We start from the raw sequence: 23,949 nt of genomic DNA on the forward strand, positions 1-23,949 counted from the left end.
AAAGGCAAAGTCGACCTTGGCGGAATTTGAACTCAGAACATAAAGACAGCCAAAATGCCACTGAGCATTTTGGCCAGCATGCTAACGATCCTGCCAGCTCACCACAATAATAATAATAATTTCAAATTTTGTCATAAAGGCAGCCATTGGGGGAGTACAAGTCGATTCAATCAACGCCAGTGTGTAACTGGTACTTAATTTATCAACTCTGAAAGGATGAAATGCAAAGTTGACCTCGGTGGAATTTGAACTCAGAATATAAAGACAGACAAAAATACTGCTATGCATTTCGCCCGGCATGCTAACGATTCTGCCAGCTCACCACCTTAATAATAATAATCCTTTCTACTATAGGCACAAAGCCTGAAACTTGGTGGGAGGGGGCTAGTCGATTACATTGACCCCAGTGTGTAATTGGTACTTAATTTATCAACTCCAGAACAAAGATAGATGAATGTCGCAAAACACTTTGCCTAAAGTGCTAACAGTTCTGCCAGTTCACCACCACAACAACAACAACAAAAATAATAATAATGGTTTCAAATTTGGCCACAAGTTGATTATATTGAGACCAGTGTTTCATTGGTACTTAATTTATCGACCCCAAAAGGATGAAAGGCAAGGTCGACCTTGGCAGAATTTGAACTCAGACCGTAAAGACAGCAGCAAGGCTGCAAAGCATTTTGCCTGGCGTGCTAACAATAATGGTTTCAAATTTTGGCAGAAGACCTGTAGTTTGAGAAGGATGGAGGCAAGCTGATTACATTGACCCCAGAGCTCAACTGGTGCTTTATTTCATCAACCCTGAAAGGATGAAAGACAAAACTGACCTCAGCAGTATTTGAACTCAGAACACAAGAAACTGGTGCTGAGCATTTTCGTCTGACAACACTAACAATTCTACCCACTACAATGATAGTAGTAATGGTTTCAAACTTTCCTAACAGACAAGCAGTTTTGAGGGGAGGGGTCTGTTGACTGCCATCAACCCCAGTACACGACTGGTACCTCATTATATCAATCCTGGAAGGAGGAAAGGCAAAGAGCTAGGAGAAATGCTACATAGCATTTTGTCTGGCGTGCTAACGACTCTGCCTTGATAATTATCTTTTTTTATATTTTAGGCACAAAGCCTGTAATTCGTAGGGCAGGGGTTAGTCAGTGACATGAACCCCAGTGTTCCACTGGTATTTATTTGGATGAAAGGTAAAGTCAACCTTGATGGAATTTGAACTCAGAATTTAAATTCCGGACGAAACGCTACTAAGCATTTTGTCCAGCATGTTAACAATTCTTGCCAGTTCACTGTCTCCTTATGCACTTTCCCTTGTAGGCACATAGCTTAGAATTTTGGGGGAGGGGAACAGTCAATTACATCGACCACCAGAACCCAACTGGTACTTATTTCATCAACCCCAAAAGGATGAAAGGACAAGTCAACCTCGGCAGAATTTGAACTCAAAACGTAAAGACGGATGAAATGCTTTTCCTAGATTTCAGAGACGAGGAATTATGTACATTATTTACATTTGACGGATATTTGCTCTCATCTTGATGAAGGCTGGAGGGTATATATCAGCCGAAACGTTGTGTTAACAACAAACAAGATGAGGACAAATATCCGTCGAATGTAAATAATGGACGATACACAGCCAAGCATTTTCTCTGCTGCACTAACAATCCTGCCAGCTCGTTGTCATGTTAATAAGAACAATAAATGACGAGCACTCAAGGGCACAAATTTGGTACAGGTGCAAGGAAGGAGTTAAAAATCTTGACCTACTAGCCCCCCCCCCCAATTAAGGGTTAAATGAATGACTGGTACTTTACGGTATCCCTTCCAATTCATGTTCCAAGTAAAGGAATGAAAATATATAAAAAAAAAAAACCCCAGAATAATCTTAGGTTAATGTATACCCTCATTGGGTGTATATTTTTGATGCTCTACAGACTCTAGCAATCTGTTACACTGTGTGATGAAGATGATTATAACAGTAATAGTAATAATAATGTCATAATACTAATAACAATTATGTCTTTTATTTGTCACAAGGATTCATAAACAGTATCATCATCAGAGTGGTAGATAGATGCAATTGGTAAAACAGTCTGATGATGACGATGATGATTATAATGGTTTCTCATTTAGGCACAAGGCCAGCAAATGTTGAAGAGCAGCGGGAGGGGGAGATTAGCCGATCACAATACCAACCCCAGTATTTAACTGGTACTTCATTTTATTGAACCCCCGCACCCCCCAGCAGGTTTTGAATTCAGAAATATCATTACTAATAAAAATAATAATGATCCTTTCTACTAAAGGCACAAGGCCTGACATTTTGGGGGAGGGGGTAAGTTGATTACATCGACCCCAGTGCATAACTGGTACTTATTTTATGAACCCCTGGAAGGATGAAAGGCAAAGTCGACCTTGGTGGAATTTGAACCCAAAATGTAAAGACGGGTGAAATGCTGCGAAGCATTTTGTGCTAATGATGCTGCCAGCTTGCCACAATAATAATAATAATAATAATAATAATAATAATAATAATAATAATAATAATAATAATAATAAAAAAAGTAATAATTCTTTCTTTGTATTATAGACTTGACACTAGGCTGGAAGTGGATCGGTCGATTACATCAACCCCAGTGCACAACTGGTACTTGTTTTATTGACCCTGAAAGGATGAGAGGCAAAGTCGACCTTGGCGGAATTTGAACTCAGAACGTAAAGACAGATAAAATGCAACTAAGCATTTTGTCCAGCGTGGTTATGATTCTGCCACCTTGCCATCAAGTATAATAATAATAATAATAATAATAATAATAATAATAATAAAATGAATGAAAAAAATTAGGTGAATGGAACAGATGAAAATAACTGACTTTGGATAAATGGAAGGCAAAATGGAATTATATGACGTGAAGAGGAAATAGAAGAGGAGGATATAGTGAGGACGTGGGAAGGGGTGGAAGAGGTATAATGAAAATTGGAGAGGAGGGGGGGTAAGTGGAGGGGGAGGAGCTAGAAGAGAAAGTGGGCCGAGTGGGGTTTGGTGATATTATGGTGAGAAGACTGGCAATCGTTCCAGTTTCTGTCTGTTGGCTTCGGTGTCCGCCCGCGCCAGGTAGAGGGAGTGGCCGTAGCCGCATGCGATGCCATGGATATAGATGCCGTCCAAAGTCTTGACCTCCTGCGGCACTGTAGAGGAGTGAGGCTTGTTTTCTCCGTAACCCTGAAAATATTCAAAAGAAAAAGGGGGAAAAAACCTCCGATGAGCAATGAAAGATAGGAGGAGGAGAATGATAGACAGACACAGAGAAGGGAAGGAGGAAAAGAGAGAGGAACAGAGGCAGAGGCATGGCTGTGTGGTTAAGAAGCAGGTTTTGCAATCATGTAATTTCATGTTCAGTCCCACTGTACGGCACCTTGGGCAAATGTCTTTTATTATGACCCTAGGCCAACCAAAGGTGCTTAAGTGATTTGAGTCTTTCATCAGAATTTCCCCTTCATTTATGTTGCACATCTGCTAAATTTTTCAATATTTTCAAAAATTAATTGAAGAGAAGTGTTTTTCAACAAAAATGTGGTTAAGAAACAGATTTAAGTGTTCTAAATTAAAGCCTTCAATCAAAATTTCATGTTGATTTGAGTTCCAAACACCAGCTTCTTAATAATGACAAAATTAATTTACAAAACTTCATTATTTTTAAAATCAAGAAACATAAGCAGTGCATTTCAATAAAAAATGGTAACAAAAGGATTATTAACCTTTTAGCATTCAGATTTCTTTGTCAGATGTATTGCTTATTTATTCACATTGTTTTGAATTGATTACAGGTTATTTTGTATCCCCAAAATTTCATTGATGTGTTTGTATATTTTTAGAGTGATATTGCAGAGCAACTGTGAGAGGTTAGATCTGGTCAGTTTTAACAAAACAGGGGAAATATTTGGCCCAGATATGGCCAGTTTAAATGCTAAAGGGTTAAAGAGTTTTAAATAAAAAACCTTCCATCAAAATTTCTACTCCATTTATGTTTCAACCGAAATATGGTACCAAAAGAGTTGGTTAGTCAAAGTACTAAACTAATGAACTAGTAACTTTCAACACATACCAGTTCTCCATATGTAGGACTTGGTCCCCAGCTTACAACACTTTCATCAGCAGCAACCACAATACTCTTGTTGCTGGAAACAGGCAAAAAAAAAAAGAGAGAGACAACCACATTAGTCAGTTCACAGCATATTAAACATGGTTCTGTAGTAACGAGGAGGAAGGAGAGCAGGTGATGAATGGGTCAACTGAATGGCTGGACCAGATAGGGAGAAATCCTTCAAAGTTACACACAAGAGATGCAATGGTATTTCAGGAAACCATTGAGGAAAGCAATGGCAGCATGTGGTGTAGTGGTTAAGGTGCTGCACTTGTGACAGCAAGATTGCGGTTTCAATTCCTGGACTGGACAATGCATTGTTGTGTTCTTGAGTAAAACACATTTCATTTCATGTTGCTTCAGTTTATTTAGTTGTTAAAGAGTAACTCTGCAACAGACTGGCATCTCGTTCAGGGGTGATGTGATGATCTTTGCTCACCTATGAACCATGGAAACCAGGTAACAGGCCCTAGAAGTCCTAGGCCTTAAGACAGTAATGTCCAGAAGTTGATGATGATGATGATGCTGATGCTGAGTGAGGGAGCCTATGTGTGGTCACTCAGCCAGATAGAAACTGCAGGCAAATCTATTGAATAATAATACCCTTCTGTCTTAAAAGGGATAGTGGCTAAAATAGTCCCAGATACACAGAGCTGGGAGAAGGGTGGAAGGGAATGAACATGGCTAAAATACCTTTGATCATAGGCCTGCTCAGTCAGGGCTGACCTGGGGTTAAACAACATATGCCATCGTAATCATCACCAGAAAGGGAAAGAAAAAGAAAAAAGTAAACTGACCAGCGGCCAACACTCCTCACTCTCCATCCTGATAAGTCCTGAACCAGTTTTTGGTACTGGTAATGATACAGTAATGTCCAGAAGTTGATGATTATGCGGAGTGAGGGAGTCTATGTGTGGTCACTCAGCCAGCTAGAAACTGCAGGTAAATCTCATTTGAATAATACCTCTCTGTCTTGAAAGGGAAGTAAGATATTGGCTAATGTAGTGCCAGATACACAGTGCCGGGAGAAAATTGAGATGGGACATGGCTCAGTCAAGGCTGACATGGGACTAAACAATATATCGTAGTCATCACCAATATACTCAAACCATCATAACCATAACCTACACAATGAGACCATAATAGGTATCAACTAGACAGTAAGACCACTATCCTCTAGGTAATAAGAAAGACCACCACAACCACCACCTACACAATAAGACCAGCATAGCAATCAGCTAGACCAGTGCTTCTCAACTGGGGTCCATGCAACAATACAGTAATTTAGGGATGCACAATAGTATTTTAAGAGCCCCTGAAAAAATTCTGCAAGAAAGAGCCAGGTTTCTTTCTCAGCATTTTATGAAGTTCAAACTACATAAGTTAATGTGGGAAAAACAAAATAGGAATTTTGAAACAAGTTTCTATAAAACTAGTTTTTAAACATCAAATGGCGATAGGGGACCACCAGAATAAAGTAGTAATCGAAAGGGGTCATAGATAATAAATGGTTGGTTAAGAACTCCTGCTTCAGACAATAAAACCACCACAGACCATAATCTATTACATACACAAACATAAAAGAAAAAAGAGAGAGAAAAAAGTAAACTGACCAGCAGCCAACACTTCTCACTCTCCATCCTGATAAGTCCTGAACCAGTTTTGGGTACATGGAGGCCTCACCTGTTGATTTTGTCTGACCCCAGAAATACAGGCTACCTGCAAACAAGAAAGTGAGAAAGAAAAAAAGGTGCAGAATGTAATTGACTGATTTAGTGATTGAAGGAGTAAAAGAGAATAGCCTCCAGTTTCAGAAACAATAAAATATAACAAGACCCTGGGCACAGAATGGTTGCGTGGTTTAGAAGCTCACTTTGCAACTACGTAGTTTTAGGTTCAATCCCACAGCATGGCAATTAGTAGGGATTGTCTTTTACTAAAGCCTCAAGTTGACCAATGCCTCATGAGTACATGAGGTCAACAGAACATTGGAAGCCCATCATAAATAGAGATATGTGGTGTGCATGAGTCTTTGGGTTAGTTTGATAACTGGAAGAGGCTGGTTTACATCGCAGCAACTTAGAAGTTCAGGAAAGCAGATGGAAAAAAAAAAAACAAGTACCAGACAGGTGCAGGAGTGGCCGTGTGGAAAGTAGCTTGCTTACCAACCACATGGTTCCGGGTTCAGTCCCACTGCGTGACACTTTGGGCAAGTGTCTTCTACTATAGCCTCGGGCCGACCAAAGCCTTGTGAGTGGATTTGGTAGACGGAAACTGAAAGAAGCCCGTCGTATATGTATATATATATGTGTATGTATGTGTGTTTGTCCCCCCACCATCGCTTGACAACCGATGCTGGTGTGTTTACGTCCCCGTAACTTAGCGATTCGGCAAAAAGAGACCGATAAGATAAGTACTAGGCTTACAAAGAATAAGTCCTGGGGGTCGATTTGCTCGACTAAAGGCGGTGCTCCAGCATGGCCGCAGTCAAATGACTGAAACAAATAAAAGAGTAAAAAAAAAAAAAGAGAGACATAAAATTAAGTGTTGAAGACGATTAGTCTGACTAAATCTCATCAAAGGAGTATCCCAGCATGGCCACAGTCCAACAAAAGAAGGCTCATAGCTAAATCACTACTTTGATCAGCAATAACCCATGGTTTCTTTCTCGCTTCTAGTTACCCAACACACTACACCAACCACAGATTACTGGTGAAGCAGTATGATTTTCACTACTCTTACTCCTTTGGCTGAGAATATAAAAGAATAAACTCTTTTAATCTTTAACTGTTTACCTAAATGCTTAACCCTTTAGTATTCAGACCAGCAGGACCCATAAATATTTTAAGGAATTAATGGTAAACTTATTGGGTTATTTTGGAAAACTTTAACAAAAAAAAAAAAAAAAACCTGAAAGCATAACAAATGTTATGTCTGTATCGAACGATGGTTGTTCATACTTTCTGCACAACACTCTCCCTCTTCGCCTTTCCCTTCAATTAATCACATGCAAGCGTTACAGACTGGCTAAGTAACGGACCGACAAGCAGAATTATAATTAGATTTTTGTCAAATGTAATACTTATAAATTCATATTGTTTTCAATTAATCAAGCATTGTCTTGTCACTTTGAGATTTTGATGTTGAGTGTTTATTTTTAGAATGACATTATAAGATAGGTGTGAGAGGCCAGATCTGGCCAGTTTCAGCATAAAACATGTGGAATAATTTGGCTGGATATGACCAGTTTAAATGCTAAAGGGTTAAATCATTGGACTGCGACCATGCTGGGGCACTGCCTTGAAGTATTTTAGGTGAACCACTAAGTTATGGAGGTACCAGTTGTCTAGTGGGATGGACAAACACAAAGACTAGCACACAGACATTGGCAGTCCATTGTTATAGAAGAAGACACGTCCCCAAGGTGCTACAGAGTGGGACTGAACCTAGAACCATACAATTGCAAAGTGAGTTTCTTAACCACACAGCCATGGCTGCACCTAGAGAAACAAATGTATAGCAAAGTAGTGTGACTGGAAAAATGGCAAATAAACTCACCTAATTCATTGACAGCAAGACAAAATGTTGAGCCGCAAAATATCTGGGTTGCACCTCGGTTTGGTCCATCAAAGAATTTCAGGTGCCGTGGCACAAACTCGTCCTTTGGTTCCGAGTGCCCTAATCGTCCATAGCCACCAAAACCCCACGTGAACACCCGTTTTTTGGAATCAAGTGCTACCTGCAGAAAATAAGATAAATAATAATAATAGTAATAATAACGATTTCAAATTTTAGCACAAGGCCAGCAATTTGGAGACAGAAGTAAGTCGATTAAATGGACCCCAGTGCTCAACTGGTACTTAATTCATTAACCCCAAAGGGATGAAAGGCAAAATCGACCCCAACATAATTTTAACTCAGATGAAATGCCGGTAAGCATTTCAGCCTGCAAGCTAATCATTTTGCCTTAATAATGATGGGCCTCCGTGTTGAAGATAATGTACAAGTGCTCAGCTCTTACTGAACAACTTGCACAAATGCAGGTCACGCATTAGCTTCACTCATCATCATCGTTTAACATCCACTTTCCATGCTGGCATCGGTCGAACGGTTTGACTGAGGGCCGGCAAGCTTTTCATAGCTGGATGCCCTTCCTAATGCCAACCACTCCGAGTGTAGTGGGAGCTTTTTACGTGCCACCAGCATGAGGGCCAGTTTGGTGGTACTGGCAACAAACAAGCTCGAATGATGCTTTTTACGTGCCACCGGCACCGGAGCCAGTCAGGTGGTACTGGCATCGGCCACGACAATGATCTCACTTGACTCAACACACATCAGGTGTCAAAGTAATCAAAGAGCAATGTGAGATGCATTATGGTCATGAGCAAAACACTTCATCACCCGGTCTGGGAATTGAAAGCACGATCTTGCAATCATGAGTGCATCACCCTAACCACTAAGCCACGTCTCTGCTTTTATTTTTTTTAGATAATAATATTTCTTTCTACTTTTTGGCACAAAGCCAGCAATCTTGATGGGAAGAGGATGTCATTTACATTGAGCCCCAGTACCTGACAGGTACTTATTTCACCCCACCCCACAAAAAAAAGGAAAGCCAAAGATAACCCTGGTGGAATTGGAACTCAGAATGTCAAGAGCTGGAAGAAATGCTGCTTGGCATTTTTTCTGATGCACTGATGATTCTGCACAGGGCCTGAAATTAGGGGGGAAGGGATTAAGTTGATCACATCAACCCCAGTGCGCAACTGGTACTAATTTTATTGACCCCACCCAAAAGGATGAAAGGCAAAGTCGACTCCAACGGAATTTGAACTCAGAACGTAACGGCAGACGAAATACTACTCAGCATTTCACCCAGCATGCTAACGACTCTGCCTCAATAATAACAATCCTTCCTACAATAAACACGAGGCCAGAAATTTTGGGGGGAGTGGACTCGTCAGTTATTATCAACCCCCTCCCCTGTAGTCAACTGGTATTTATTTTATCGAACCTGACAAAATGACAAAGAACTCACAACATTAAGACCCTGAAGATATTCTTCTAAGTAGTAGAATGCCATACCAACAAAAGTGCCAGCTTAATGCTTTAATATGACGATTACAAGAAGACAAAGACCTAGATTTATAACCTTTTTCTATAAACCCCAGTTGACAGCTGCTGTATCTTTTATTTACTACTGGCAGTATATTTTATCCTCCGTTTCAGTCATTGGACTGCAGCCATGCTGGAGTACAGCTTTGAAGAGTTTTTATTCGACAGAAAAATGCCGGGTTCGAGCTGTTTCAGTCGTTTTTACCAAGCTGCTAAATTAGAGACTCAAACCAACACCCGTTACCAAGGAAGAGGGGACAAACACGAAGGCACAAATGCGTACACGACAGGACCCCAAAACCACGTACAAGGAATTAGTCAGCCTGGGGATATAATAGAAGACACTTGCCCATGGTTTTACGCATTGGGACGAGATTGCAAAGGGCGCTCTTTAACCCCACAGCCACGTTATATTCCATTAGTTTCGTCCCAACTGCCTCGCGTTCTAGATTTCATGGAGTTATCTCCCTTGCAACTTTGCCATACGGAATTACCTCCCTCAATAAAATCAACTGGTTAAGAGACGACCAAATCCCATGCCCAGCTTACACATGCAAATAACACTATTTGCTACGCCAAAAATGACCCCCCAAAAGCAGAATATTGTCGATAAGACGATGAACTAAAAAACATCAACAGCGCAAAACATCTGCTATCTACACACGTATGTATGAATCTATCACACAGTGTACAGAGCAGAAAAAGTTACTGAAACAACCACATCATGAGTAACATTTCTCTGCTATATACATTCACATCTTTTCGTCTTTTTCTTGTTTCAGTCGTTAGACTGCGGCCATGCTGGGGCACTGCCTTGAAGAATTTTAGTTGAAGGAACCGACCCCCAGTAATTATTTTTGAAACCTGACACTTATTCTATTTGGTCAAAGTTCTAAATTATGGAGACGTAAACACAAATCACTGGTTGGGGATGAATACAAAGAGACACACACACAATGGGATTCTGGAATTCTTTCAACTTAATCCACTCACAAGGCTTTGGTCAGCCCACAGCGATAATGGAAGGCACTCACCTTGGACATGCTCGTACCTATGGAAATAGATTCATACACAAACACACACATATAATACAGTGTGTGTGTGTGTGTGCGCGCAGAGAGAGGAGCAATGAACCTTACCGTGTGATTCAATCCACAGCAAACATCTCTAATTTCCACATCAGTGACAGGAATGACATGGCCGTCTCTTGTCTTCTCAATAAACACATGAAGTTTCTTTGGCACCAGTTCACACTTGAACGACAGTTTATTGCTGGTTACAAAGTATTTTCCATCAGAATTGTTACCTGTTGAAAGAAACAGATGGAGAGAGAACATTATTTATGTATATATATATACATAGTTTTCCCATACATCATCCAGTGAAGCACCTAGGACACATAAACGTTATGTTTTCTGGGTGCATTAGATGTTTTAGATCTTTCAACATCGGACACCCTCACCCAGGGTGACCCAGCCAGGGTTGATCAAACTCAAGCATGTGTCTGAATTGATGGTCCTGTTCGTGGGAAGAAACTTGTAAAAGACAACACCCTTCCAATTCTACCAAATTCTTCGGGTAAGGTCCTGCTTTGGAGGTTGTTTATGGTAGTTGACTGCACTTCCCCTATACTCAATTCAGTTTCATGTTGCTATAGACAATCCATTGTATGCCCCTTGTCACCAAAAAACTGTTTGCTTCAAATTTCTGCAATGAATTGCTGATCCACTGAATGAGGTTAGCCTCAACCAATTGATATGGGACCCAAACACCAAGCTGATGCAGATGGTTTTCAACATTTGATTTGGATATTTGGGGAATATCTGCAATTATCCTGGTTGGTGCTAACTAATTCCTTCATTCTATCATTGTTAATCACAGTTAGCTGGCCAGAGTAAGGACTGAAAAATTCCCCCATCAGTCAGTTATAAAAACTACTTCTAGGACACATTCTGTAACATTACCCTCTCCGTGCAAGCAGTTACGTTCCTGCAGGTTTCCGCTCCTTTTGTGCCTTTTTTAAAATAAAAAAAGAAAGGCATTGACTGGTCAATGACGCTCATGTTGCCTCTCCATTTTTAAGGTGATCCCAAATACACAAAACACAACCTGTCTTGCCACCAGTTTGATTTGAACTCCATTAAAGAGACAATAATGAGTGCACATGCACAGAGTGCTTGGAGTTTAGTGTCAACAAAAAAACCAAACTTTTTGGCCAACCCAATATACGTATGTAAAGAGAGTAATTGTATCAACATCATTTTAATGTCCACTTTACCATGCTTGCAAAGGTCAGATGGAAGGAAGCATGTTGGGTCTGAATTTTCTACAACTGGATGCCCTTTGTATCACTAACTCCAGAAGTCTGTTGAACAAACAGTCCAGACATGTTAATATGGAGAACTTGAAACAAACAACACTGGCCATTGTTTATGCACCCAGCACCACATTTCAGCCGCGCTCCCACATAAACCAAAATACACAAGTCAAAACCCCAGCCCAGAACCTAAAATGGTTGAAACTAAAAAGAACCTGCAGAGTATTTAACCTGGCATTGTCCCACTTCCTATGCTATGTTGGCTCTGCCGAGACACAAAACTTACCTAGCTGACCATGTTCTGGACATCCAAAGGAATACAGGTTACCGCGTATGTCAGCTATCATACTGAACTCTGCGCCACAGGCTACTTTCCGCACTGGTGGACCTTTGTAATGGATCTGTATCAAGGAAAATAAAGAAAAGGTGGGTTAGCTAAGCTTTGATCTGGTAAATTATGGAAGAAGGGGGGGGGGCAGTGCCCTTGGCCATCATAAGCTGGTTGAAACTACTCAGATCTCTACAGTTCAACCCTACAGTGTTTAAACTGGCCACATCCAACCCAAATATTCTACCTGTCTTATGTTCAAACCAGTCAGATCTGGTTCTTCACACCTACCCTACAATGTCACTCTAAAAATAAACAATCACATCAATAACAATAAAATCTCAAAGCTTCAAAATAATGCATGATTAATTCAAAACATTGTGAATAAATAGGCATTACATTTGAGAGAGTAATCAGAATGCTGAAGGGTTCAAGTTTAACTGAACTGACATTGAACATCAACAAGCAGAAGAACCTACCCTTATTGACAGGGGAACTGCTAAATTCAAAACTAACAGAACCAAAGGCAACAGATTTCAACAGAAATGTTAATATGGCAACAAAATACATCTATTCTCATTTATCCCAGGGGTTTCGTTCCTCCCAAAACACAAATTAATCATTTCCATGTACTTTGTAAATGGAATGGCAGATCCATTGATATCAAAGCCATGGCCTGCAACAGCAAAGTTTCCATCTTCACACATTTTCTTGATTGTCCACCTTGTCTCAATCATTGCCTGATTGGCACCCGTGCCAGTGACACGTCCAAAGACCATTCGAGCGTGATCATTGCCAGTGCTGCGTCTGACTGGCTCCCCATGCTGGTGGCACGTAAAAAGCACCATTCGAGTGTGATCAATGCCAGTGCCGGCTGACTGGTCCCGTGCCAGTAGCATGTAAAAAGCACTAATCGAGCGTGGTTGATGCCAGTACAGCCTGACTGGCCCTTGTGCCGGTGGCACGTAAAAAGTCCCCACTACACTCTCAGAGTGGCTGGCATTAGGAAGGGCATCCAGATCGGATTGGAGCCTGGTACAGCCTTCTGGCTTGCCAGCCTCCAGTCAAACTGTCCAACCCATGCCAGTATGGAAAGCAGACATATGATGACGATGAAGTGCTTTTGTATTTTCTCTGTTCAGTGACATCATGCTGACGGGTACAAGTATATAGATCCGTATGAAAAAATATGCAGCCTTGCAGCACAACCATGGACACCCAACCAATGATCAATGCATTCTGGGTGGCTCAGCATTGGAGGTCATCGCTGGAGAGCATTTTTGCAGTACAACCAGAATCCTTGACAGGTCAATAACCCATGTTACCACAGATCAATGCATAATAAGCATAACATGGTTCACAACTGCATATACTTTATTATCCCAGATCAATGATGAATGCTTGACTGTGCCAGTTACAACAGAGGTTTCAGTTCAACCAATCTCCAGAACAGCCTGCTTGTGAAATAAACATCCAAGTGGCTGAGCACTCCACAGACCTGTGCACCCTTAAATAGTTCTCTGGGAGATTCACACAAAGTGTGACAAGGCTGGCCCTTTTGAATGACAAGTACAATTCACCGTTGCTGAGTGGGACAAGTTCAGAATGCACCATTGGGAATGGAACTCACAGCCATACGATTGTCAGCCAAAACCATTAAGCCAGGTGCATTCACAGTGATAAATGAGGCTACATGTATTCCAGAACAAGACCATAAATCCAATGAATACTCACTCTGACAGGGGTTGGTACACAAGGACTCTGGTGACCAATACCAAGTTGGCTCATCTTATTGTCTCCGCAAGCATAAACCTTACCTCTCTCTAGAAAAAAGAAAAATAACCATGAAAAAATTTTAAAATACAGTGGCAAAAGGGAGGGGAATATTATTTTATATAATTAATTGAAACGAATGCAATGCATTTCAGCAGAAATACGGGGACAATTGCTAAAAGAGAAAAAAACGTTTCCTGTCCTGTAAAGGATGTTGTCTCCCCAAAGCCCTTTAGCATTTAAACTGGCCCTTTCCAGTTCAAATATTCTGCTTGTTTTACTCTCAAATCAACTTGATCCCATCCATCACACCTACCCTAGAATGTCATTCTAAAAATAAACAATCATCATACGTCTGTCTTCCATGCATGCATGGGTCGGACAGTTGACAGGAGCCAGCCATGTAGAAGGCTACTCGAGGCTGTTGTGTCTGTTTTGGGCAGGGTTTTTATAGCTGATGTCCTTCCTAACACCAACCACTCTGCAGAGTGGACTGAGTGCTTTTCACCGGACACCAGCACAGGTGAGGTCAGTTTTGGCATGATTTTTACAAGATAACACATGATTATTGAAAACGATGAGAATAAATAACCATTACATTTGACAAAATAATCTGAATGCTTCAGGGTTAAACCAGTCAGATGTGACCTCTCCCACCTACCTTACAGTGTCATTTTAAAAATAATCATATCTGCCAAGACGAGAGAATCACCAACAAATTTTGAGTGCAGCAAATGCACTGTTACAATGCATACTGCCATGCTACTACTACTACCACCACCACTAATGTGTATAGGTATTACATTTGACAGGTTAATCTGAATGCTGAAGGGTTACCTTAAGACAATGCTTCCAGATACCTCGTATACTTCAGCCATAAAAACACAAAATTAATTATAATATTTTAGCCAAATGATCTTTCATGTCGATATTAATGTATGTTCATGTCTTTTGTATGCTGGGTGTGCACATACATGTGTTACAACTTAAAGGGGACAGAATTTAGTTCCAAATCTAGGGAGTGTCAAAGAACACAGAGTAGGTTGGTTGTTAGCGGATTCAGCTAAGTAGAGGTTGTAGTGGTAGAAAATACACTTTATCTTCAGGAATCAGAGAATGGGTGGGTGAAAGGTTCCCAAAAATTTTTCCTGGCAATTGGAACTCTTTAGAATGTACATGCCACATTGGCTTAGTGGTTTAGGAAGCTATAAACCTCTTAGACCAGACATTAAGGTCCCTAGTTCAAATCCAAGGACAGATATTTAAAATGTTCAACACTTAACCCCTTAGTGTTCAGATTATTCTGACAAATGTGATGCTTATTCACATTGTCTCGACTTCATCCTGCATTATCGACGATGTGATCGTTTATGTTCAAAATGACATCGTAGGGTAGGTGTGAGAGGTCAGATCTGGCCAGTTCAAATGCAAAACGAGTAGAGTATTTTGGCCAGATAAGGCTGGATTAAATGCTAAAGGATTAGGCATTTAAACCAGCCAAAATATTCTATTCATTTAATGTTTAAACTGGCCAGATCTGGCCTCTCACACCAATCCTACAATATCATTCTCAGAAGTAAACAGTTACTTTACCAAAATCTCAAAGCTACAAGACAATGCTTGATGAGCTCCAAAACAATGTGAATAAATAAGCATTACTTTTGACAGAGTAATCTGAATGTTAAAGGGTTAATGAATAACTCACCTGTTAGGAAAAGGGTGTGGTTCTTACCACAAGCAGCATCAATGATCACATCGTTGGCTAAACTTTCAACCACGGTGGGAATATCTTTGCGGATATCATTTCCGTGGCCTAACTGGCCCTTTTCATTGCGACCTAACGAAGACAATGGGATTCACGTTACAGAAGTGTAGAGAGAAGAAAATACATTAGAAAGCCCACCACACAGAGCAACAATTAAACAAACAGGAAAGAAATACTCTTTTACTTGTTTCAGTCATTTGACTGTGGCCATGCTGGAGCACCGCCTTTAGTCGAGCAAATTGACTCCTAGGACTTATTCTATGTAAGCTTAGTACTTATACTATCGGTCTCTTTGCCGAACCGCTAAGTTACGGGGACGTAAACACACCAGCATTGGTTGTCAAATGATGTTGGGAGGACAAACACAGACACACACACATACATATATATATATACATGTATATATATATATATATATATATATATATATATATATATATATATATATATATATATATAACGGGCTTCTTTCAGTTTGCGTCTACCAAATCCACTCACAAGGCTTTGGTCGGCCCGAGGCTATAGTAGAAGACACTTGCCCAAGGTGCCATGCAGTGGGACTGAACCTGGAACCATGTTGTTGGTAAGCAAGCTACTTACCACACAGCCCACATATATATCATGATGGACTGCCCTGTCAAAGACAACCAATGAGCATTCAGCTTTTGCTGACCAACATGCAGAAATGATTTGTTTATAATGAGCAAATGCTCGTGCCACCCATTAGTTCGTCCTCTCCAGCTGCACGGTGTGCCACGCGTCAGGTGTCAAAGTGATTGCAGAGCAATGCAAGATGAAGTGTTTTGCTCAAGAACACAACACACCACCCAGCCTGGGAATTGAAATCATGATCTTGTGATTAAGAGTGCAACACCCTAACCACTAGGGCCATGCGCCTTCAGTTATATATATATGTGTGTATCAGAAGAACTTTGAATGGCATTAGTGATAAATAATTTGTCCACCATGCTCAAGTGACTTGGTACCTTACAACAGCCAGGGGAACTAAGGAAATGTAGAATGTACTGCCCAATTCTACAACACCTGCAGCAGACTGGAAGTGTCTACACCAGTGCTTCCCAACCGTGGCTCCTTTCTGGCAGCCCTGACAATTTTGCTTCTATAAATATAAATTTTTCTTTGAATGGTTTTATTTGGCAGGGGGAGGGGACCCTCCTGAAATAATCCAGGTTTTAGATCTGGACCAGATATTAAAAAGGTTAAAAACCAGTGGTCTATATACACACACAATTTCTTTTTTACTTGCTTCAGTCATTTGATCTGTTTCACTAAAACTTGTCAAAACAGTGCGGAGCCATGGGTACAGCCCAATGACTAAAACAGGCACTATATATATATATATATATATATATATATATATATATATTTATTCCTTAACAGGTAAAACTCGTCAAAGCAGTGTCTCATCATGGATGCAGTCCAATGACTGAAACAGGTTACTATAAATATATATTTATTTATTCCTTAGCAGGAATCCAGTTGTTGGATGGACTACAGCCATGGTGGAACATCAGTTCTAAGAGATTTAGGTTCATCATATTGATCCTAGAAATTATTCTATTGATCTCTGTTTGTTGAACTGCTAAGTTACTCGGCACATCATTTTACACTGGTGCGCACACACACATACAGTGACTCTAGAATTTAGTTCTGCCCAAAACTTATTTTCTTAATCTCTAATTGTCAAACTGTTAAGTTACCCAACACACCATTTTTCACTGGATGCACAAACAGGAACACACACGCAAATAAAACTGGTACTTACCCCAAGTCATGACTTGACCTTCAGCTGTGATGACAACACAATGACAAGCTGTACAGCCAGAGACCACTGTACGCACTCTCACTCCACAAAGGTTGGCTATACGATGCGGTCCCCATAGGTTATGACCGCCACCGTTCTTCACTGTGGGAAGGAGGGGGAAAAAAAAATTTATTAAAGCATTATCATAATAGTTTTTGGTGGGGGGTTAGTCATAGTGACAAGAGTGATTTGTAATCAAAGAATGAAGTATAAGAAGAGGTATCTTTCGGATACAAGTGTTCCAGTTGATCTGATCAATGGAACAGCCTGTTTGTGAAATTCATGTGCATGTGGCTGAGCACTCCATAGACACGTGTACTTTTAATGTTGTTCTCAGGGAGACTCAGCATGACAAAACTGGTCCTTTTCAATCACTGGTACAATGCATTTTTGCCATCTAAGTGGACTAGAGCAATGTGAAATATAGTGTTGCCACTGGGTATTGAACTCATGACCTTATGATCGTGAGCCAAATTCCCTAACTGCTAAGTCACATGCCTTCAGAAGATGGGAGGGGCCAGCACTTGAATAAAGGACAGATGGTGATAGTGAGAGGGATTAGTGGCACAAAGGTAAAGAAAGGAGGTGGAGTGGAGTAGAACACTGTATAAAGCAGTGTTTCTCAACCATTTTACCCTTATGTAACCCTTAAAATAAATTACAGGTCACAAGGAACCCCTGAACAAAAAAGTTATATACTATCTTTCTCATTGTAGTTCACGTGGTAAATATCGTAAATAGCATACATTTCTATAACATATGGCATAATTATAAACAGGGCAAATTTTAGCCATTTCTCCGCAGACTGATGAACAACCTTAATCGATTTTCAAACCTTATTGGGCTCACATCAGAGGCATCTACATCATTCTGACAGTCTCCAGAGAAACAAGCAGCCAAACTGTTTACATACTCAATATATATATATATATCCCCAATGGTTGTTATATTTTTTTGAGCCTCTCCCAAGGTTTAATTGTATAGTAATATTACCATCATGAAATTAGCATTAGCTTATCTCACTCTTTCTTGGGGAACCCTTTTGAGAAACGCTGGTATAAAATATAAAGGTAATAATCACTGGAGTGCCGCACCATGAGGGCACAATATAGGGTGAATATGATACTGAATGTAGAAAGGATCTAGTACAGGGTGGACCAAAAGTCATGCACCAGAATATTTGCCATTTTACTCGTTATTCATTTTGTTCATCCTGCAAAAGTGCATGTGGATTCATCTTTACTTTATTTATTTTATGAAAAAGAAATTGAAGCTTATCTTTGACAATTTCAGACCGCACTGAACTTATTCTGTGTGCATAACTTTTGGCCCATCCTGTATTAATGAGTGTAGAATGGCATGTAATACTGATTGTGTATGGTGGAGTGTAGAACAATGAGTGCTGAGTGGAGTGCAAGTACAGTAAGCACAGAGTGGAGCGTGACGTTAATAGTGTCGAGTAGGGACATAGCAAAGAGAGGAGACAGGGTGCTTACAGAGGGGAGACAGCCATCAGAAAGAAAGGAAAGAGAGTGCTTTTAGTAGCATGTCCATCGGACTGTGAAAATATAAAGAAGAGAGAAAGAAAACTGACCTCCTTTAGGTAGATGGCTACGTCCAACCATACACCAATTGGTACCACCAGCAAACAACACTTCTCCATTTACGAGGGACCCTTCCAGTTTCTGATAAATATGTAATAATACAAAACATCAAAATCATTTTAATAATGTCCATGTTTCCACACTTGCATAACCCACACAGCATTTGTCATGGCAGATTTTTTTCTACAGCCAGATGCCCTTCGTGTTGCCAGCCTTCACCCGTTTTCCAATCAAGGAAATGCAAGACAATGTTTCCTCCCCGTGGTTGGGCAATGTTTTTCATGGAAGACTGGAAACGAGCAATACTTGGCTATGTAAGATGGCAAAGCTTGTTGACAACTATCACATATTGTCAAGAAGAGACACAAACACACATCTATCATCATCATTTAACATCCGTTTTTCTCTGTTGGCATGGGTCGGATGCCTTGACAGGTGCTGGCAAGGCCAAGGGCCACACTAGGTTCCAGTCTGTTTTGGCTTGGTTTCTAGAGCTGAATGCCCTTCCTAATGCCAAACACTTCAGAGTGTACTGGGTGCTTTTAACAGGACACCATACATGCACACACAGTAGGCTTCATACAGTTTGTCCACCAAATCCACTCGCAAGACTTCGGTTGGCCCAAGTCTATTGTAGAAGACACTCGCAAAGCAGTCCATGTAGTGGGACTGAACCCAAAACCACATGGTTGGAAAGCAAACTTCTTAACCCCATAGCCATGTCTGCAACCTTTTAATGCTTACTCTTCTATGTCTGCATGGGTCAGACAAGGTTTCCTTAGGCAGATCCTTTATGACTGGACTCCCTAGCTGTTGCTCACCCTCATCTATTTCCAAGTCACAGCCAGACATGTTTTCAGAGAAAATTGGAAATTGAGGACACTGCTTGTATGACAGTGATACTCATTTACAACTAACACATGACAACAACACAAAGAGACACACAAACATACACATCACAGGCTTCTTCCACTTTTCATTCATAATTCCACTTATACACAATAGTGAAATTTCCAGAGGTACACCTCTGGAAATTCCACTATTATTTTCAAAACTAAGATTTTTGGAAGTTTATAGAGAACCACAAAATGCATAATTCCTTTTGAAATTGTATTTTTACCGAAGCATTTAATCTTAAAGACGGTGTAAAAGTTGACATAAATATTATTGAAGGTGCAGTCTTAGGAGAGAATGTCTTTGGAAACTACATTCATTGTTGTACACACATTATTACGCATCATTTTTTAACTTTAAGGTAAGAAACATAAAGTCTTATCTGTAGAACAAAATCAAAACCAGAGTTTATCTATTGTTATTCTGCTACTGGACAACCAAATTAGTGTAGCTTTATCAAAGCTCAACATGTTGTGCTACAATCTTATTTTTGGACAGGAAAAAATGATCAGGTGACTTACAAATCTGTCATACATGGGTCTTTGCATAGATAAAGCAGTGTACATACACATTTATTTTTAACTGTAAAACTCTGAAGTAAATAAAACCCAACAACAACATAGATATTGGGTTAAAAACCCTTTTAGATAGAAAAAGTCAAAGGCCTTCTACCATTTCTATCCAAGAGGGTTTTGGGGCTTTATATCTAGATGATGCTGTCGGTGGATTTATCCACAAATTATTTCATGTTCTCTCAAGGTTTCAAAATTCTGATGATGTAAACAATATGTTAAATTGTGATGAATATTTTAAAGCTAGTTTAAGAATAATAGCAGAACATATGCTGACAGTGAGAGCCAATAATGAGGATAAAATCACATTTATTGCAAAGTTTGTATTCATAAAAGTAGGCAGAAGATTGAAGAGACAAGACGAAAGAGAGAAAAATATAATATATAGGGTGCAAAGGATAAATTGTTGCCATTGTTTTTGTTGACTACACAGTATAGTAGGATCAGTTGGGTACCGTCTGTGAAAAAAACAGCAACATGACACAATCCACTCTGCCAAAAATTTGTAAACAGCATGTTGTTGCTTGGCATTCGTGCTGGTAGCTCCAATACGAACATTTCAGAGTGTTTGTGTGTCAATCTGAGGACATGCACCAAGAGTGATAAAAATCAAACATCCAATCAACATCCTGGTGTTTAGAGTGATCACTAGTGATGGCGACATTATGCCTCTATTCATCTTCCCACATGACATCAGACTCAACACGGAGGATACATCAAGTGCCTGAAGGAGGTAGTGCTGCCCTGGGTCAAGAGGGTGGCTACTGGAAGACCCTATGTCTGGCAACAGGACTCTGCACCATGCCACCACACAATCAAGAGAACCCAGACTGCAACCCCCTTGATTATTATGTGTGGGGTGAGAGACCAATAAAACTCCTTGTAACACCAAAGATGAACTAAAGTTACAGATTATGCCAGCATTCACCAACTTAGACAAGGAGACCGTCCAGAAGAGTTCCAAGAGATTCTGAAATCATCTGGAGGCCGTGGTTGAAGCCAATGACGATTTTAGTAAATAAATTTACTCTTTAGTATTTCAAGATATTTCTATGTAATTTTGGTAAATATACCTGTTAAAATGAGATGTCAGTGTTATTTTTATTTTTGCATAATTTAAACAACAGTTTATTCACCACACACTGTATATCTTTAACTTGTTTCAGTCACTGGACTGCAGCCATGCTGGGGTACTACCTTGAAGGGTTTAAGCCAAACAAATCTACCCCAGTACTTATACACACAAGGCATTGGCCAGACTGGAGCTTTTGAAGATACTTAGCGAAGATGCAACACAGTGAGCTTCAGATATATATATATATATATATATATACATACACACTCGTTTGTCCCCACCCACTGCTTGACAACCAGACCGATAGAATAAGTAACAAGCTTGGAAAAAAAAAAAGGTAAATGTTGATTTGTTCAACTAAAACCCTTCCAAACAAGTAAACAATAGAAGATAGACACATTTACGCACCAGTGCCCCAGCATGGCCACAGTCTTTGGGCTGAAACAAATAAAAGAGAGAGAGAAAGAAAAGATATCTTAAACTTACAATATCCAAATTTTCATCATCAGAATCTGCATCTAAAGTGGAATTGTTACCGAATTCCATGTCTTCGCCATTCTTCTTCCGACGTCTTTTCACATTCAAACTGGCGTCGTCATCGCCAATTCTCTTCTTTGGAGGCATTGCTGCTTTATTCTCCTTCCTCTTTGCAAACTCACCGCTAATTCTTCAGCGCCACAGGTCTTTGAGAAAGAATACAAGGAATAAAGAAAAAAAACACACATTTTGTTAGATGGAGGATGCCTACCAAATTGATAGAAAATTACACCCAAAGACAAAATTACTCTGGTAAAAGATTCAAACTTGCTATCTTCAATTCGGCTTCTGAGCCTATCATCATCCCTGGTCATATATGTTGAGTAATGACCAGAAGTGTACGATCGTGAAAACCAAGTAACCAAAATGGAAGGATCTCGGGTACAGAACTTGCAGATCAGGGATTTCTCCATGTCACTCTGCTACTTCTCTGCATTTGGAAGTCACAGCTTTGGTATTATGGATGTGATTAGTCGGGGTCCATATAAGATTGTTTTTTGTTCAAATTTATGCGCAGTAAATTGCTAATACTTCTAAAATACACCAAATATCTTGACAAATTTTTTTTTGGCAATTCCTAATAATATTTAATTCTAAAAATATGAGATTTTTTGAAACATCAATTAGCTATGAGCGACCAAAAAGGGAGTCGAAGAGGGTCCATAGATAAAAAAAAAAAAAAAGGCTGAGAACCACTGGATAAGACTGTCGTAGGAAAGAACCCCAAGACAACTTGTAGATCTAGAGGGGTAGACCAAGAAAGAGATACATGATCGGATAACATCCATAATCTCTGTCACTCTTGAGAATCCAGCCACAAGGCTTCTGTTAGAAAACTACGGAGGTGATGACTCTACCCACCACGTCCCACCTCGGAATAATGGACAAAGATGGATATACACACACACATATATATATACAGACGCTAATATTGAACAGTGGGAATGAGTACTCAACATCGCATTGGCGGATAAATGATTTCTTTATTTGTGGGTGAACAAAGATGGAGACAAGCACCAACTCCCCATGTAACAGGCGAGATAATTACGGAGATTTCTCTCGGCATAAAACCAAGGGAAGCCTTGTTGACCCAGAAATAAAGTGTGTATGTGGGTGCATGTATGTATGTACCTAATGTGTGTGTCAATCATCACTAAATCATTTCAACATCCACTTTCTCATGCTCGCCAAGATCAGGTGAAATCTGGTGCGGCAGATTTTCTAAGGTCGGATGCTCTCCCTGTCACCAGCCCGTAGGCCTTGAAACACGAAGAGCACAATGCTGGGCATGTTTTCACAAAAGATTGCAAGTGAACAACACCGCCTATATGACGGTAGCATTTGTTTACCAGTAGGGAGCAGTGACGATGCCAAGAAACATGAATATACACACGTGCAGAGGTGACCAGCTTCTTTCAGGTTCTGCTAACCAAATACACAAGGCATTTCGTTAGCCCAGCTGCACAGTGGGATCGAACCCAAAACAATTTGGTTGAGAAACAAACTACTAAAAAAGACGCCGCCATAGTTAGCTTGAAGCATTGTAGTATAGAGGTAGAAAAGGGAAATAACAATGCAGAATGTTTTACATATATAGAAATTTTGGTGCAGGCGTGGCTGTGCGGTAAAAAGCTTGCTTCCCAACCACATGGACCCGGGTTCGGTCCTACTGCGTGGCACCTAGGGCAAGTGTCTTCTACTATAGCCTCGGACCGACCAAAGCCTTATGAGTGGATTTGGTAGACGGAAACTGAAAGATGCCCGTCGTATATATATAGTGTTTGTCCCGCATCACTGCTTGACAACCGGTGTTGGTGTGTTTACGTCCCTATAAGATAAGCGGTTTGACGAAAGTGACCAATGAAATAAGTACCAGGCTTTAAAAAAGCCATGGGATCGATTTGTTCGGTTAAAACCACCCAAGACGGTGCTCCAGCATGGCTGCAGTCAAATTACTGAAACAAGATATCTATCTATCTATCT

The 23,949-nt window shown here is 40.2% G+C and overlaps 1 protein-coding gene and 1 long non-coding RNA gene across 3 annotated transcripts in view; one reads left to right on the forward strand and one right to left on the reverse strand.

The window, feature by feature from the left end:
- LOC128250924 (uncharacterized) overlaps positions 1 to 4,027 on the forward strand; it is an 11,287-nt gene extending 7,260 nt beyond the window's left edge. Inside the window, exon 2 of the long non-coding RNA XR_008266862.1 lies at positions 2,607 to 4,027. This is a non-coding gene — a long non-coding RNA (uncharacterized LOC128250924). The remainder of the gene's footprint in view (positions 1 to 2,606) is intronic.
- LOC106883366 (protein RCC2) overlaps positions 2,025 to 23,949 on the reverse strand; it is a 39,948-nt gene continuing 18,023 nt past the window's right edge. For both annotated transcript variants that reach the window (XM_052977043.1, XM_014934354.2), the window contains exons 2-12: positions 21,916 to 22,112; positions 18,879 to 18,969; positions 17,246 to 17,386; positions 15,400 to 15,531; positions 13,656 to 13,744; positions 11,880 to 11,994; positions 10,416 to 10,582; positions 7,720 to 7,900; positions 5,775 to 5,880; positions 4,123 to 4,195; positions 2,025 to 3,239 (exon numbers count right to left, since the gene is read on the reverse strand). In XM_052977043.1, coding sequence (XP_052833003.1) covers positions 3,066 to 3,239; positions 4,123 to 4,195; positions 5,775 to 5,880; positions 7,720 to 7,900; positions 10,416 to 10,582; positions 11,880 to 11,994; positions 13,656 to 13,744; positions 15,400 to 15,531; positions 17,246 to 17,386; positions 18,879 to 18,969; positions 21,916 to 22,053 — 1,407 coding nt within the window. In that variant the 5' untranslated portion in view covers positions 22,054 to 22,112 and the 3' untranslated portion in view covers positions 2,025 to 3,065. The remainder of the gene's footprint in view (positions 3,240 to 4,122; positions 4,196 to 5,774; positions 5,881 to 7,719; positions 7,901 to 10,415; positions 10,583 to 11,879; positions 11,995 to 13,655; positions 13,745 to 15,399; positions 15,532 to 17,245; positions 17,387 to 18,878; positions 18,970 to 21,915; positions 22,113 to 23,949) is intronic.

Source organism: Octopus bimaculoides, chromosome 26 (genome assembly GCF_001194135.2).
Source record: "Octopus bimaculoides isolate UCB-OBI-ISO-001 chromosome 26, ASM119413v2, whole genome shotgun sequence".
NCBI lineage: Eukaryota > Metazoa > Mollusca > Cephalopoda > Octopoda > Octopodidae > Octopus > Octopus bimaculoides.